Genomic DNA, 13494 nt, shown 5'->3' on the forward strand with positions numbered 1-13494 from the left:
GGTAAGGGTTAGGGCCTTGTAAGGGGAGGGGTTTTAGACACTAGGGGGGTTGGTGTTAGGCTTTGGGGGGGGATAAGTCTTAGCTGCAACCCCTCGAGGGTTGGCCATAGCCAACACCCCCGGAGGGTTAGCCTAGCCACCATCCTCCGAGGGTAGGGGACTGGGATGTGTGGGTAGAAATACCCCCTCCGATGTCGGGATCTTCTATATTGGGATGCCGCGGTCAGTCACGTGACCGCCTTCATCCCGACAGCCAGGATATAGTATGTATTCCACCAGAAGAACAGCCATTTATTCAACCAATTCATCGTTATTAGAAAGGCAGATTTATATCTCATGATGATTAGAATTCAGCTGTTTGGTCTTGGTCCGGGGTAATGTACTGTAACTTCATGAGCAAGGGGGAAGGGACCCGATTTCTGTGGTAGGTTACTACAGTACTTCTGCCACGTATCTGGTATGGTCATGAAGACTCCAGTTTCCTGCTTTTTACATCCCATTAGAGTCATACAAGGCAGCAAGTGTTTCTTACACTTCAGCACCGTACCATGTGAGGGGTGTGGGGAGAGGAGGAATTGGCTTTGTGTAAATAAAAAGCAGTATAATATGATTGAAGGATAAACTAAAGTAATGAAACGCTAACAGATAACACTGTAGTCACCTATGAACTTTTATTCTGACTTAGTTGGTGACAACTTGGCCCAAACCCAAATCCACCTCCGACTGCAAACTAAAAGGAGGCATTGTGCAATGTCGGTGTAACAGAACGAGTTATTTACTCGTTACTCCATATCTTTGTGTAACGCTGGGTTACAGTGTAACAAGCTTTGGCACTGAGAGCCCACAGGAGCAAATACTGTATAGTACTTTCGTGGGAGGGAGTTTGAACAATATAGTGAACAAAAAAGTGAATGATATAATAAATGAATACACAATATAAACACATGTATATACACTAAAAACACACAGTCATTTTAACCCATACTAATCTTGTTCTAACATAGTTTTCAAACCCTTTGACAAGTGCAAACGTCCAATAGACAAGCCATGGATGAATGGTATGGCTCTGTATCGCCATCTGTTGGTCACAAGTTGTTCTGCAGTATACAGTAAATACAGGATATGCATATAATGGAAAGAATGTAACTCAGGGCGCCAGATGAATTAAATACATCAGGTCACTTTAAAATTCGAAATTAAAGTTTTAAAGATAACCTTTTATTCTGCCAGACACCATTAGCGCATTCTGCAAATGTCTAAATATATTGCTTTTTCTTTCTCTGTTTTTAACCAAAGCCTTTATATCATCCAGTCAGAGTTTGCATACCCTTAATTACAGCATACATCTGCTCCCTGGATACATTTTATTAAATTGTTCACCCAGGCAATTGAAATAAATGCCTAGCAGATATAAAGACATTGGTGAAAAGCACAGAGAGGCCAGAAACTGATTTGCAAAAGGGTCAAACTAATAATTAAAGCAAAAAGCCTTGTTAAACAAAACTCATGCGGTTCTATGGCGAATCCTTTCTATATAATTGTGTTAATTTGTAACGTTTATGGGTTAATGAGCATGTTCCCAATCTAAGGATACATCACACTGTGTTCTGTTATCACAGTAATTATATGAAATTAAATTTGGAAGACATCTGTGTAATAAGAACCGTATCCAGAGGCGGTGTGCAGGTTCTGGGCGAGTCCTGTCATTATTTAGTCATTTAATAACCTTTCTCAAAGAACTGAATCATGAAATCTTAGTTAATATTGCAGGAGAGCAACGTTTTGTTCCCTCTTGTCCAAACCAGGTACATCTAGATCTGATCCCTCTAGATGTATTACAGCCGTCAGTCATGTAGGAAACACAAGCCGGGGAGAGTTATAGCAAAGTTCCCCGTGAGTCAGGGGGGTGGGAATAGGGTACCTCTAATTCATTTTACTGATGTAGCAATGTCCCTATTGAACGGAAAGAGCCTCCGGATTTAAATTGAGATGTTCCTCTGTAAACGTACTGTGGTTTATGTAAAACAAAAAAAGAACAAAAACCTTTTTCCTATAATGGGTTCCTATTTTTACACTGCATATGTGGCCGAGTCAACATTTATATGTAGGAAAGTCTTTTTTTTTTGGGTAATTTGAGCATTGTTTCATTTTACAGATATTTTGTACTAAAGCGTCCAAAAGCAAATACAGAATAGATCCGTATAACAAAATTAAAAAAAAAGTGGTTTCACTGTTGGTGACTGACAAGGCTTGCTGAGACTTCTTGTTCCTCAGCTGATGGAAAGCTGACAGTGCTTATGTCGGATACACAGTAACATCACATCTGCCAGGCATAGAGAGGCTGATTCTGTATTGGAAGTAAGTACAGTAACTTGCTCCAGGACAACATGTTGCAAAGGGGTTCAGTATGAATTACGGACTGCTGGGATGCTGGCCGTCAGTATACTGACATTGGCATCCCGGCCAACAGTGTGTCGACTAGAAAGACCCTTGCGGGCTCGATGTGCTGCGGGCACGGTGTCTCGCCACAGGTTATGTTCTTCCTCTATGGGTGTCGTGGACACCCACAGAGAGAGAATAGCCTGTAGAATCGGTATTACGGTGACGACATTTCACCACTAATCGGGATTCCGGTGTCGGCACCGTCACCTCCAGGATCCCGACTAGCGGTATTGTAAATCGCTTCCCTTGCAATGCCAGGGGTGCAAATACATTTATTGTTTGTGCAGGCAGGTTAAATACTGCCTGCTTTTGCATGTTGCCCACAGATGCGGGACAGCTTTATTTTTACTCTGCAATTTAGATGTGAGTTAGGACGGGTGTGATAAAAGAAGACCTGCAGGAATTCGATAAGACAGTCATTAGGTTGATAGGGTCAAAAGGTCAACATGGAAAAAGTAGAGAGTAGAAAAGGTCGACATGGACATAAGGTAGACACAAGTTGTTTTAATTTTTTGTGTCATTTTCTATGTTTCATTATATGTGACCCCAATTATAGCAAACACAGGGGCAGATGTATTAACCTGGAGAAGGCATAAGGAAGTGATAAACCAGTGATATGTGCAAGGTGATAAAGGCACCAGCCAATCAGCTCCAATATGCAAATTGACAGTTAGGCTCTGATTGGCTGCTGCCTTTATCACCTTGCACTTATCACTGGTTTATCACTTCCTTATGCCTTCTCCAGGTTAATACATCTGCCCCATAAGGGGGGTACACACGGAGAGATCCGTGCTTAAATTCTAAGCAATCTGACTAGATTACTTAGGAGTTAAGCACGGATCTCTCCATGTGTATGCCCCATAGCGATGCGCGGCCCTACGTGACGCTGTCGCCGGTGCTAGCACATCGCTCATCTCACTGCTGGGTGAAATGAGCGCCCCCCCTCGCTCAGCACACATGGCGCTGTGCTGAGCGGGGAGAGAGATGTGTGCTAGGTGTTCGTGATAGATCGCTTAGCACACATCTCTGGGAGAAATCTCCCAGTGTATACGGGGCTATAGACCCTCGCGGGCTCACTTTGCTTGCCATGTTTCAGGCAAGGTTCCTCGCCCTGCTACTGCTGCACAGTTGGAAAAAAAAATGAAACCACCCCAAAAAAAAAAACTTGCGTCGACCATGGGCGGAATTTACTAAGCGGAAAATGCAGTAAACCCCTGTTTACTGCATTTTCCTAATGTACCGCCGGATCTGCGCTGTGGAGGGGTTCTCCAGCTTTTGCTGGCGATACCACATAGAAGCCTATGGGTTTCTTTCCGCAGCGCTGGAATCGGATCTCTCCCAGCGATCGGATCCCTCCCAGCATGCCCCGCGGCCACCCCCGTCATTCTGCACATGCGCAGAATGACACAGGGGGGCGAAACCTGGAAGTCGGGGAGACGCCGGGGATCGCGAAGGACAGCTCTTATCAGAAGAGCTGTCCTTCACAATGCTAAGCGCATATGTAAGTTCATATGCACTTAGCATCGTGACGATGGGCGGCGATGTCACATAGGGGGTCATTCCGAGTTGATCGCTCGCTAGCTACTTTTTGCAGCCGTGCAAACGCATAGTCGCCACCCACGGGGGAGTGTATTTTCACTTTGCAAGTGTGCGAACGCCTGTGCAGCCGAGCGGGACGAAAAAGTTTTTTGCAGTTTCTGAGTAGCTCTGGACTTACTCAGCCGCTGCGATCACTTCAGCCTGTCCGGTCCCGGAATTGACGTCAGACACCCGCCCTGCAAACGCCTGGACACGCCTGCGTTTTTCCAAACACACCCAGAAAACGGTCAGTTGCCACCCACAAACGCCCTCTTCCTGTCAATCACCTTGAAATCAGCTGTGCGAATGGATTCTTCGTTAAATCCATTGCCCAGCTACGATCCGCATTGCAGTGCATACGTATGCGCAGTAATAACCTGATCGCTGCGCTGCGAAAAACGGCAGCCAGCGATCAACTCGGAATGACCCCCATAGTTCATCCCGTCCCCGTTTCCTGTGGTGCAAAGTTACTTGCTTGGTTTTATTTTTGTTCTTCGGCATCCAATTCAGAATCAGCCCTGGAGTCTCCGCATTGGATCTGCTATGGTAATACGTGTCTTATAGGGCACACACACATAATTACAGTGGTGAGCCAGACTCTCCTTTCGGTAGCTTTACGCAGCCACTGGAGAGCGGTAATCAAAGGTCATCCAGACCGCTGCCTAACGTTTCATGTACTGACATCTCGCTGTGTGTAGGAAGGCCAGAGGGCAACGTTCTGGGGAACTAAACAGGTGAACAAGTCATTATTGTACATAGGGGTCTATTCATGAAGCAGTGAAAAGTGTAGAGAAGTTGCCCACGGCAACCAATCAGCATTGAAGTAACATTTATAATTTGCATACTATACAATTGTACGGAGCAGCTGATTGGTTGCCGTGGGCAACTTCTCCACAGGTTCACTTCTCCACTCTTTTCACTGCTTCATAAATACACACAGAGAGAAGCACGGTATGGCTGAATTCAGATCTTTGCGCCCTCATTGTGGTTTTACTTAGTATATAACAAATGAAAATCAGATTAAAGCATTAGTTGTGGAAATCCTGACATTAATTTACATCCCGAGTAAAAGTCTAATTGCAATGTACAGTTCCCAATACTCTGAGATTCTAAATTGGGGTAGGGGTGTGGAGGTCCGGGGGAGTCCCGAATTTGGTGCGGCACTCAGAAAGCGTCGTACTCACTCATCATCAACTGAGACAAACTGAGCCCGTCTGATTCACCAAAGTCCCACCACCAACCAAGGAGACACTGCCCAATAAACCCCATTCCTTCCTCCGCTTGTGAATACGAACAAATCAGGACTATTAGGAAGCAGAGTGGAAAAAACACAACATGAACGGGGTCCAGCTAAATTGGGTGATGGAATGTTCCAAATACAGTATTATCCATATTCAATGGCGGCCATTTATGGATATGTGTACATTGTTTCCACAGGATTAAGGCACTTTTCCAGCTAACGCAGAACACTGCAGTTTTTATTATTCTCAGTGGGGGTTGCAGTCTAGGCCAATTTAGCAAGCTCCAAAACCTTAGCCCTCGCAGCTAACACTATCCTCAGACGACGTCAGCCATTCTGTCCCTAGGGGGAGAGCATCGCAGAGAGGGATCTTATGATTCCACCCTGGCTTCTACAGCCACCTGCCAACATAGAGACAGATCACTACCACATTACTGCAGACTCTTTACCGGCACAGGAGGTGTTAGTGAGGACCGGGCTGCATGTGACAGGGGCAGTGACGTGAGGAGGGGAATGGAGGCAGCAGGAAGCCACAGACTGAGAGTTATATAGCAGAAGGAGCAGGGTCCCCAGCAGCACAGAGTATATCAGGAGATGAGTGATGTGTCAGTGAGGACAGGGCTGCATGTGACAGGGGCAGTGACGTGAGGAGGGGAATGGAGGCAACAGGAAGCCACAGACTGAGAGTTATATAGTGGGAGGAGCAGGGTCCCCAGCAGCACAGAGTATATCAGGAGATGAGTGATGTGTCAGTGAGGACAGGGCTGCATGTGACAGGGGCAGTGATATGACGTGAGGAGGGGAATGGAGGCAGCAGGAAGCCACAGACTGAGAGTTATATAGTGGGAGGAGCAGGGTCCCCAGCAGCACAGAGTATATCAGGAGATGAGTGATGTGTCAGTGAGGACAGGGCTGCATGTGACAGGGGCAGTGACATGATGTGAGGAGGGGAATGGAGGCAGCAGGAAGCCACAGACCGAGAGTTATATAGTGGAAGGAGCAGGGTCCCCAGCAGCACAGAGTATGTCAGGAGATGAGTGATGTGTCAGTGAGGACAGGGCTGCATGTGACAGGGGCAGTGACATGATGTGAGGAGGGGAATGGAGGCAGCTGGAAGCCACAGATAGAGTTAAATAGTGGAAGGAGCAGGGTCCCCAGCAGCACAGAGTATATCAGGAGATGAGGGATGTGCCAGTGAGGACAGAGCTGTATGTGACAGGGGCAGTGACATGATGTGAGGAGGGGAATGGAGGCAGCAGGAATCCACAGACTGAGAGTTATATAGTGGGAGGAGCAGTGTCCCCAGCAGCACAGAGTATATCAGGAGATAAGTGATGTGTCAGTGAGGACAGGGCTGCAGGTGACAGGGGCAGTGACATGATGTGAGGAGGGGAATGGAGGCAGCAGGGAGCCACAGACTGAGAGTTATATAGTGGGAGGAGCAGGGTCCCCAGCAGCACAGAGTATATCAGGAGATGAGTGACGTGTCAGTGAGGACAGGGCTGCATGTGACAGGGGCAGTGACATGATGTGAGGAGAGGAATGGAGGCAGCAGGAAGCCACAGACTGAGAGTTATATAGTGGGAGGAGCAGGGTCCCCAGCAGCACAGAGTATATCAGGAGATGAGCGATGTGTTAGTGAGGACAGGGCTGCATGTGACAGGGGCAGTGACATGATGTGAGAAGGGGAATGGAGGCAGCAGGAAGCCACAGACTGAGAGTTATATAGTGGGAGGAGCAGGGTCTCCCAGCAGCACAGAGTATATCAGGAGATGAGTGATGTGACAGTGAGGACAGGGCTGCATGTGACAGGGGCAGTGTGTGAGGAGGGGAATGGAGGCAGCAGGAAGCCACAGACTGAGAGTTATATAGTGGGAGGAGCAGGTTCCCCCAGCAGCACAGAGTATATCAGGAGATGAGGAATTTGTCAGTGAGGACAGGGCTGCACGTGACAGGGGCAGTTACATGATGTGAGGAGGGGAATGGAGGCAGCAGGAAGCCACAGACTGAGAGTTATATAGTGGGAGGAGCAGGGTTTCCCAGCAGCACAGAGTATATCAGGAGATGAGTGATGTGTCAGTGAGGACAGGGCTGCATGTGACAGGGGCAGTGACATGATGTGAGGAGGGGAATGGAGGCAGCAAGAAGCCACAGACTGAGAGTTATATAGTGGAAGGAGCAGGGTCCCCAGCAGCACAGAGTATATCAGGAGATGAGTGATGTGTCAGTGAGGACAGGGCTGCATGTGACAGGGGCAGTGACATGATGTGAGGAGAGGAATGGAGGCAGCAGGAAGCCACAGGCTGAGAGTAATATCGTGGGAGGAGCAGGGTCCCCAGCAGCACAGAGTATATCAGGAGATGAGTGGTGTGTCAGTGAGGACAGGGCTGCATGTGACAGGGGCAGTGACATGATGTGAGGAGGGGAATGGAGGCAGCAGGAAGCCACAGACTGAGAGTTATACAGTGGAAGGAGCAGAGTCCCCCAGCAGAACAGAGTATATCAGGAGATGAGTGGTGTGTCAGTTAGGACAGGGCTGCATGTGACAGGGACAGTGACATGATGTGAGGAGAGGAATGGAGGCAGCAGGAAGCCACAGACTGAGAGTTATACAGTGAAAGGAGCAGGGTCCCCAGCAGCACAGAGTATATCAGGAGATGAGTGATGTGTCAGTGAGGGCAGGGCTACATGTGACAGGGGCAGTGACATGATGTGAGGACGGGAATGGAGGGAGAAGGAAGCCACAGACAGAGTTATATAGTGGGAGGAGCAGGGTCCCCAGCAGCACAGAGTATATCAGGAGAGGAGTGACGTGTGAGTGAGGACAGGGCTGCATGTGACAGGGGCAGTGACATGATGTGAGGAGGGGAATGGAGGCAGCAGTAAACCACAGACTGAGAGTTATACAGTGAAAGGAGCAGGGTCCCCAGCAGCACAGAGTATATCAGGAGATGAGTGATGTGTCAGTGAGGGCAGGGCTACATGTGACAGGGGCAGTGACATGATGTGAGGACGGGAATGGAGGGAGAAGGAAGCCACAGACTGAGAGTTATATAGTGGGAGGAGCAGGGTCCCCAGCAGCACAGAGTATATCAGGAGAGGAGTGACGTGTGAGTGAGGACAGGGCTGCATGTGACAGGGGCAGTGACATGATGTGAGGAGGGGAATGGAGGCAGCAGTAAACCACAGACTGAGAGTTATACAGTGAAAGGAGCAGGGTCCCCAGCAGCACAGAGTATATCAGGAGATGAGTGATGTGTCAGTGAGGGCAGGGCTACATGTGACAGGGGCAGTGACATGATGTGAGGACGGGAATGGAGGGAGAAGGAAGCCACAGACTGAGAGTTATATAGTGGGAGGAGCAGGGTCCCCAGCAGCACAGAGTATATCAGGAGAGGAGTGACGTGTGAGTGAGGACAGGGCTGCATGTGACAGGGGCAGTGACATGATGTGATGAGGGGAATGGAGGCAGCAGTAAACCACAGACTGAGAGTTATACAGTGAAAGGAGCAGGGTCCCCAGCAGCACAGAGTATATCAGGAGATGAGTGATGTGTCAGTGAGGGCAGGGCTACATGTGACAGGGGCAGTGACATGATGTGAGGACGGGAATGGAGGGAGAAGGAAGCCACAGACAGAGTTATATAGTGGGAGGAGCAGGGTCCCCAGCAGCACAGAGTATATCAGGAGATGAGTGATGTGTCAGTGAGGACAGGGCTGCATGTGACAGGGGCAGTGACATGATGTGAGGAGGGGAATGGAGGCAGCAGGAAGCCACAGACTGAGAGTTATACAGTGAAAGGAGCAGGTTCCCCAGCAGCACAGAGTATATCAGGAGATGAGTGATGTGTCAGTGAGGGCAGGGCTACATGTGACAGGGGCAGTGACATGATGTGAGGAGGGGAATGGAGGCAGCAGGAAGCCACAGACTGAGAGTTATATAGTGGGAGGAGCAGGGTCCCCAGCAGCACAGAGTATATCAGGAGATGAGTGATGTGTCAGTGAGGACAGGGCTGCATGTGACAGGGGCAGTGACATGATGTGAGGATGGGGATGGAGGCAGCAGGAAGCCACAGACTGAGAGTTATATAGTGGGAGGAGCAGGGTCTCCAGCAGCACAGAGTATATCAGGAGATGAGTGATGTGTCAGTGAGGACAGGGCTGCATGTGACAGGGGCAGTGACATGATGTGAGGAGGGGAATGGAGGCATCAGGAAGCCACAGGCTGAGAGTTATATAGTGGGAAGAGCAGGGTCCCCAGCAGCACAGAGTATATCAGGAGATGAGTGATGTGTCAGTGAGGACAGGGCTGCATGTGACAGGGGCAGTGACATGATGTGAGGAGGGGAATGGAGACAGCAGGAAGCCACAGGCTGAGTGTTATATAGTGAGAGGAGCAGTGTCCCCAGCAGCACAGAGTATATCAGGAGATGAGTGATGTGTCAGTGAGGACAGGGCTGCATGTGACAGGGGCAGTGACATGTGAGGAGGGGAATGGAGGCATCAGGAAGCCACAGGCTGAGAGTTATATAGTGGAAGGGGAAAGGATTGTTCCCTCTTCCGACTACATATTCTGCCTTGCTATTTGGGATCTACCTACTACTATCAGGACAATAAAATCCTGCTCATCCCAGTACGTGTGACCATTGGCACTTGTGTAGAGACACTGCTCGCCTTTATACATAGAGATGTGTGCAGCTGTCACATACATGTACAGTAGGTTTTGAATTCAGGGTCCCGAGAGTGAACTTACCTGAATGGAGGTGAAATCACCAGACGCGCAAGCACCGAGGATAGCAGCGCCAACAAGCACGGACTCCACCTCTCTAGATAAGATGACTGGCAGGCCTGTACAGAGCAGATACACAGCAGTTACTTTTTTAAATTTTTTTTCTTTTTTTAAATAAACTCACTCACAGGATTTTTTTCCATCCTTTAAAAAAAAAGTCAAAGTCTAGAAAGGGTCACTGAAACGGGTGTAAATGAAGTTTTATTTTGTAGAACTCTTTGTAGTATAAGTACAAATCAGGGGCGCAACCAGAATTAAGATTTTACAGAGCATAGTAACATAGTAACATATTTTCTCTAACGTCCTAAGTGGATGCTGGGACTCCGTAAGGACCATGGGGAATAGCGGCTCCGCAGGAGACTGGGCACAAAAGTAAAAGCTTGAACTAGCTGGTGTGCACTGGCTCCTCCCCCTATGACCCTCCTCCAAGCCTCAGTTAGATTCTTGTGCCCGAACGAGAAGGGTGCATGCTAGGGGCTCTCCTGAGCTGCTTAGAGTAAAAGTTTATTTTAGGTTTTTTATTTTCAGTGAGTCCTGCTGGCAACAGGCTCACTGCATCTTGGGACTAAGGGGAGAAGAAGCGAACTCACCTGCGTGCAGAGTGGATTGGGCTTCTTAGGCTACTGGACATTAGCTCCAGAGGGACGATCACAGGTTCAGCCTGGATGGGTCCCGGAGCCGCGCCGCCGGCCCCCTTACAGAGCCAGAAGAACGAAGAGGTCCGGTGAAATCGGCGGCAGAAGACGTTCCTGTCTTCAACTAAGGTAGCGCACAGCACTGCAGCTGTGCGCCATTGCTCTCAGCACACTTCACACTCCGGTCACTGAGGGTGCAGGGCGCTGGGGGGGAGCGCCCTGAGACGCAATAAAAACAGAAATACCTTAGGATGGCAAAAGAAATACATCACATATAGCTCCTGGGCTATATGGATGTATTTAACCCCTGCCAGTTTTCCAGAAAAAAGCAGGAGATAAGGCCGTCGTGAAGGGGCGGAGCCTATCTCCTCAGCACACAAGCGCCATTTTCCCTCACAGTTCCGCTGGAAGGACGGCTCCCTGACTCTCCCCTGCAGTCCCTACAGAATCAGGGTAAAAACGAGAGAGGGGGGGCACTATTGGCAGCTAAATTATAAACAGCAGCTATAAAAGGGAGTAACACTTATATAAGGTTATCCCTATATATATATATATAGCGCTCTGGTGTGTGCTGGCAAACTCTCCCTCTGTCTCCCCAAAGGGCTAGTGGGGTCCTGTCCTCTATCAGAGCATTCCCTGTGTGTGTGCTGGGTGTCGGTACGATTGTGTCGACATGTATGAGGAGGAAAATGATGTGGAAGCAGAGCAATTGCCTGTGTTAGTGATGTCACCCCCTAGGGAGTCGACACCTGACTGGATGGTTGTAGTTAAAGAACTACGTGACAATGTCAGCACTTTACAAAAAACTGTTGACGACATGAGACAGCCGACAAATCAATTAGTGCCTGTCCAGGCGTCTCAGACACCGTCAGGGGCGATAAAACGCCCGTTACCTCAGTGGGTCGACACAGACCCAGACACAGATACTGAGTCCAGTGTCGACGGTGAGGAGACAAACGTAATGTCCAGTAGGGCCACACGTTACATGATCACGGCAATGAAGGAGGCATTGAACATTTCTGACACTACAAGTACCACAAAGAAGGGTATTATGTGGGGAGTAAAAAAAAACTACCAGTAGCTTTTCCTGAGTCAGATGAATTAAATGAGGTGTGTGATAAAGCGTGGGTTTCCCCCGATAAAAAAGTGCTAATTTCTAACAAATTATTGGCACTATACCCTTTCCCGCCAGAGGTTAGGGCGCGTTGGGAAACACCCCCTAGAGTAGATAAAGCGCTCACACGTTTATCTAAACAAGTAGCGTTACCGTCTCCTGATACGGCCGCCCTCAAAGAACCAGCGGATAGAAGGCTGGAAAATATCCTGAAGGGTATATACACACATACTGGTGTTATACTGCGACCAGCAATCGCCTCAGCCTGGATGTGCAGTGCTGGAGTGGCGTGGTCGGATTCCCTGACTGAAAATATTGATACCCTGGATAGGGACAGTATATTACTAACTATAGAGCATTTGAAGGATGCATTACTATATATGCGTGATGCACAGAGGGATATTTGCACCCTGGCATCAAGAGTGAGTGCTATGTCCATTTCTGCCAGAAGAGCGTTATGGACGCGACAGTGGTCAGGGGATGCGGATTCCAAACGACATATGGAAGTATTGCCGTATAAAGGGGAGGAGTTATTTGGGGCCGGTCTATCGGACCTGGTGGCCACGGCAACGGCCGGAAAGTCCACCTTTTTACCCCAGGTCACCTCTCAGCAGAAAAAGACACCGTCTTTTCAAACTCAGTCCTTTCGTTCCCATAAGTACAAGCGGGCAAAAGGCCACTCATTTCTGCCCCGGGGCAGAGGAAGAGGAAAAAGACTGCACCAGGCAGCCTCTTCCCAGGAGCAGAAGCCCTCCTCTGCTTCTGCCAAGTCTTCAGCATGACGCTGGGGCTTTACAAGCGGACTCGGACACGGTGGGGGCCCGTCTCAAAAATTTCAACGCGCAGTGGGCTCACTCGCAAGTGGACCCCTGGATTCTGCAGGTAGTATCACAGGGGTACAAACTGGAATTCGAGACGTCTCCCCCTCGCCGGTTCCTGAAGTCTGCTCTACCAAAGTCTCCCTCCGACAGGGAGGCAGTTTTGGAAGCCATTCACAAGCTGTTTTCCCAGCAGGTGATAATCAAGGTACCTCTCCTACAACAGGGAAAGGGGTATTATTCCACGCTGTTTGTGGTACCGAAGCCGGACGGCTCGGTGAGACTAATTTTAAATCTAAAATCCTTGAACACTTACATAAAGAGGTTCAAATTCAAGATGGAGTCACTCAGAGCAGTGATAGCAAACCTGGAAGAAGGGGACTATATGGTGTCTCTGGACATCAAAGATGCTTATCTCCACATCCCAATCTACCCTTCTCACCAAGGGTACCTCAGGTTTGTAGTACAAAACTGTCATTATCAGTTTCAGACGCTGCCGTTTGGGTTGTCCACGGCACCTCGGGTCTTTACCAAGGTAATGGCCAAAATGATGATTCTTCTTCGAAGAAAAGGCGTTTTAATTATCCCTTACTTGGACGATCTCCTGATAAGGGCAAGGTCCAGGGAACAGTTAGAAGTCGGAGTAGCACTATCTCAGTTAGTGTTACGTCAGCACGGGTGGATTCTAAATATTCCAAAATCGCAGCTGATTCCAACAACACGTCTCCTGTTCCTAGGAATGATTCTGGACACAGTCCAGAAAAAGGTGTTTCTCCCAGAGGAGAAGGCCAGGGAGTTATCCGAGCTAGTCAGGAATCTCCTAAAACCAGGCCAGGTGTCAGTGCATCAGTGCACGAGGGTCCTGGGAAAAATGGTGGC

The 13494-nt window shown here is 48.8% G+C and overlaps 1 protein-coding gene and 1 long non-coding RNA gene across 7 annotated transcripts in view; one reads left to right on the forward strand and one right to left on the reverse strand.

Annotated features, from left to right (window-relative positions):
- FGGY (FGGY carbohydrate kinase domain containing) overlaps positions 1–13494 on the reverse strand; it is a 533714-nt gene that overhangs the window by 36970 nt on the left and 483250 nt on the right. For all 6 annotated transcript variants that reach the window (XM_063939260.1, XM_063939262.1, XM_063939261.1 and 3 more), the window contains one exon: positions 10013–10107. In XM_063939260.1, the coding sequence (XP_063795330.1) occupies positions 10013–10107 (95 nt within the window). The remainder of the gene's footprint in view (positions 1–10012; positions 10108–13494) is intronic.
- LOC134957389 (uncharacterized) overlaps positions 1–13494 on the forward strand; it is a 28736-nt gene that overhangs the window by 4758 nt on the left and 10484 nt on the right. The gene's annotated exons all lie outside the window — the stretch shown is intronic.

The sequence above is a fragment of the Pseudophryne corroboree genome, chromosome 9 (assembly GCF_028390025.1).
Source record: "Pseudophryne corroboree isolate aPseCor3 chromosome 9, aPseCor3.hap2, whole genome shotgun sequence".
Lineage (NCBI taxonomy): Eukaryota > Metazoa > Chordata > Amphibia > Anura > Myobatrachidae > Pseudophryne > Pseudophryne corroboree.